The sequence below is a fragment of the Trichosurus vulpecula genome, chromosome 4 (assembly GCF_011100635.1).
Source record: "Trichosurus vulpecula isolate mTriVul1 chromosome 4, mTriVul1.pri, whole genome shotgun sequence".
NCBI classification, from domain to species: Eukaryota; Metazoa; Chordata; class Mammalia; order Diprotodontia; family Phalangeridae; genus Trichosurus; species Trichosurus vulpecula.
Genome location: NC_050576.1, coordinates 421845351 through 421847767, shown reverse-complemented (window position 1 = coordinate 421847767; position 2417 = coordinate 421845351). Strand labels below are relative to the sequence as shown.

Below are 2417 nucleotides of genomic sequence, written 5' to 3'. Positions count from 1 at the left end.
CTTTACTCACAGGACTTGTTACACTCTAGTTAACTTCACATGAATATATACTAGAAATCAATTGTAAAGATTAAAATCCCATGAACTCATAAAAGCAGAGAATTTTTTTTACTTCATTTAATACCTGATCTTAATGAAGTTTCAAACTTAAACCAAACTTTTTTGTTAAGTGACAGACTAATTTAATCATCTGAAAAATACAACATCTTTTAAATAAAAGATTTAAAGGCATTTATCAAAAAGGGTTCTAACATGTCAAATAGCCTTTAAGGATATGTTTTTTTTTAATAAAAATTTGATATAACTGAATATGAAGTGGCATATGAACTGTTTCTTTCAAGTTACATATGGATTTAAAATTTAGGGAATATGTCATTTGACAAAATGTGCTTTAGATTTTAGAAAACTCCCAAATATTTTTTTTTAAAAGTAATTTTAAAGTCGATTAATTCCATATGCACTCCCATTCCTTTGTTCTCACTATTTATGAATTAAAAGGATTAGAGTTGTGGTGAAATGGAAGTATATCTAATGTATGTGTTGTGAAATTGAAGGTGAATTAATATTTGGAAATGAAGTTTTATAAAAACATTAAATATCATCTTCATGACTGCATTACCAAATGAATCAAACACTTTTATTTTTAGTGCTTTAGATACAATAGATCATCTACTACAAAATAGTTCTGACTTTTGTGAACTGAAAAAATTCAGAATATTTTGTAGAGCAATTTTACTATTTCTGGAAATGACAGTGTTCTAGAGGAATTTAGATTACATAAGATATACTTTCAATTCTCCATGCAGAGAAAATTGGTAATCATGGGGTTGTTTTGGTATATAATGTCCAGATACCACGGGTTGCTTCCTACATAGTGGCACTTAACAAGCCAACTCTGTGCATATAGAGTTATTGTTTTTAAAAAATGGAATTCTGGCGGCAGCACTATGAAGGCCTCGGGCACCCTGAGAGAGTATAAGGTAGTTGGACGCTGCCTGCCTACTCCCAAGAGTCCAGTGCCGCCTCTTTATCGGATGCGGATCTTTGCTCCTAACCATGTTGTAGCAAAGTCCCGATTCTGGTACTTCGTTTCTCAGCTGAAAAAGATGAAGAAGTCTTCTGGAGAAATTGTATACTGTGGACAGGTCTTTGAAAAGTCCCCTCTTAGAGTGAAAAATTTTGGCATCTGGCTGCGCTACGATTCCAGGAGTGGGACCCACAACATGTACAGGGAGTACAGGGACCTGACCACCGCTGGTGCTGTCACTCAGTGCTACCGAGATATGGGAGCCCGTCACCGTGCCCGGGCTCACTCTATCCGGATCATGAAAGTGGAAGAAATTCCTGCCAGCAAGTGCCGCCGGCCCGCAGTCAAGCAGTTTCACGATTCCAAAATCAAGTTCCCTCTGCCCCACAGAGTGCTACGGCGTCAGCACAAACCACGCTTTACTACCAAGAGACCCAACACCTTCTTCTAAGTACAGAGACAAGGAGGCACCTGTTTTATTTGACCCGTTTAAATAAATTTCTCAATTGGAAACCCCCCCAAAAAAAATGGAATTCTGCCCAGCATGTGTAAGAGCATCTATCAGCAAAACACATAGGAGTCTCCTTTCCAATAGAGGGGAAGAGCAGTGGATGGTAGAACTTAGACCTGGAAAGGGCTAAACTGCAGTTCCTTGAAGAAAACCTTCTGAAGCTTGTGTGGAATCAATTTCTTGAAAAAGTGGTCATGTCTGATAATTTTTTTTAAATTCAGTGGTGCACTGTTCTGAGGATCAGGCAAATTATAAATTATAGATACAATATGCTTCCTCCCCTCATGGAAAGAGGATATTGCATATACACAGATAACAACATGACAACATGACACAGAAATACATTAGTGTTCATAGGAACATACATTTAGATCTAGAAATGATCTAGGGGTCCATTAAGTCTAGCCCCTTCATTTTGCTAAAGAGGAAATTGAGACCATGAAAAGTTAAGTGATTTATCCAGATTCATACAACTAGTAAATAGCTGAGGTAGGATTTGAACCCAGGTCTTCCTAACTCCAAACCTAGTGCTCTTCTGGTATACTGGGGGTAGAAAGGTCTAATGACAAAATCTTACATGATTTCCAGAAGGAAAAAATACAAATTTATTAACAATTAATAGGATATTAAAGAAATCTTAATATGATAAGTTTCATTTGACTCAACAGGAAAAGAAGGAGGGAAGACATACCAGGTACAGGGAACAGATGTGAGAAAAGGTAGCATGAAAGCAAGAGGGTGTTTAGGGTCTGTGAATAATCTATTTTTTTTAATGTAGAGGGGAGTAGTATGAATTAAGGCTAGAAATACAGGGTAATGCCAGTGAAAAAAAAATGATTCTGAACTTTCTAGTTAGGCAATAGAGAATCATGATGAGTT

General features: G+C 36.6%; 1 protein-coding gene across 1 annotated transcript; it reads left to right on the top strand.

Moving 5' to 3' along the window:
- Positions 1 to 947: 947 nt before the first annotated feature.
- On the top strand, positions 948 to 1540 carry LOC118848003 (60S ribosomal protein L18a-like). The gene has a single exon (XM_036756713.1). The coding sequence runs from the start codon at positions 948 to 950 to the stop codon at positions 1476 to 1478; it is 531 nt and encodes a 176-aa protein (XP_036612608.1). The 3' UTR covers positions 1479 to 1540.
- Positions 1541 to 2417: the final 877 nt, after the last annotated feature.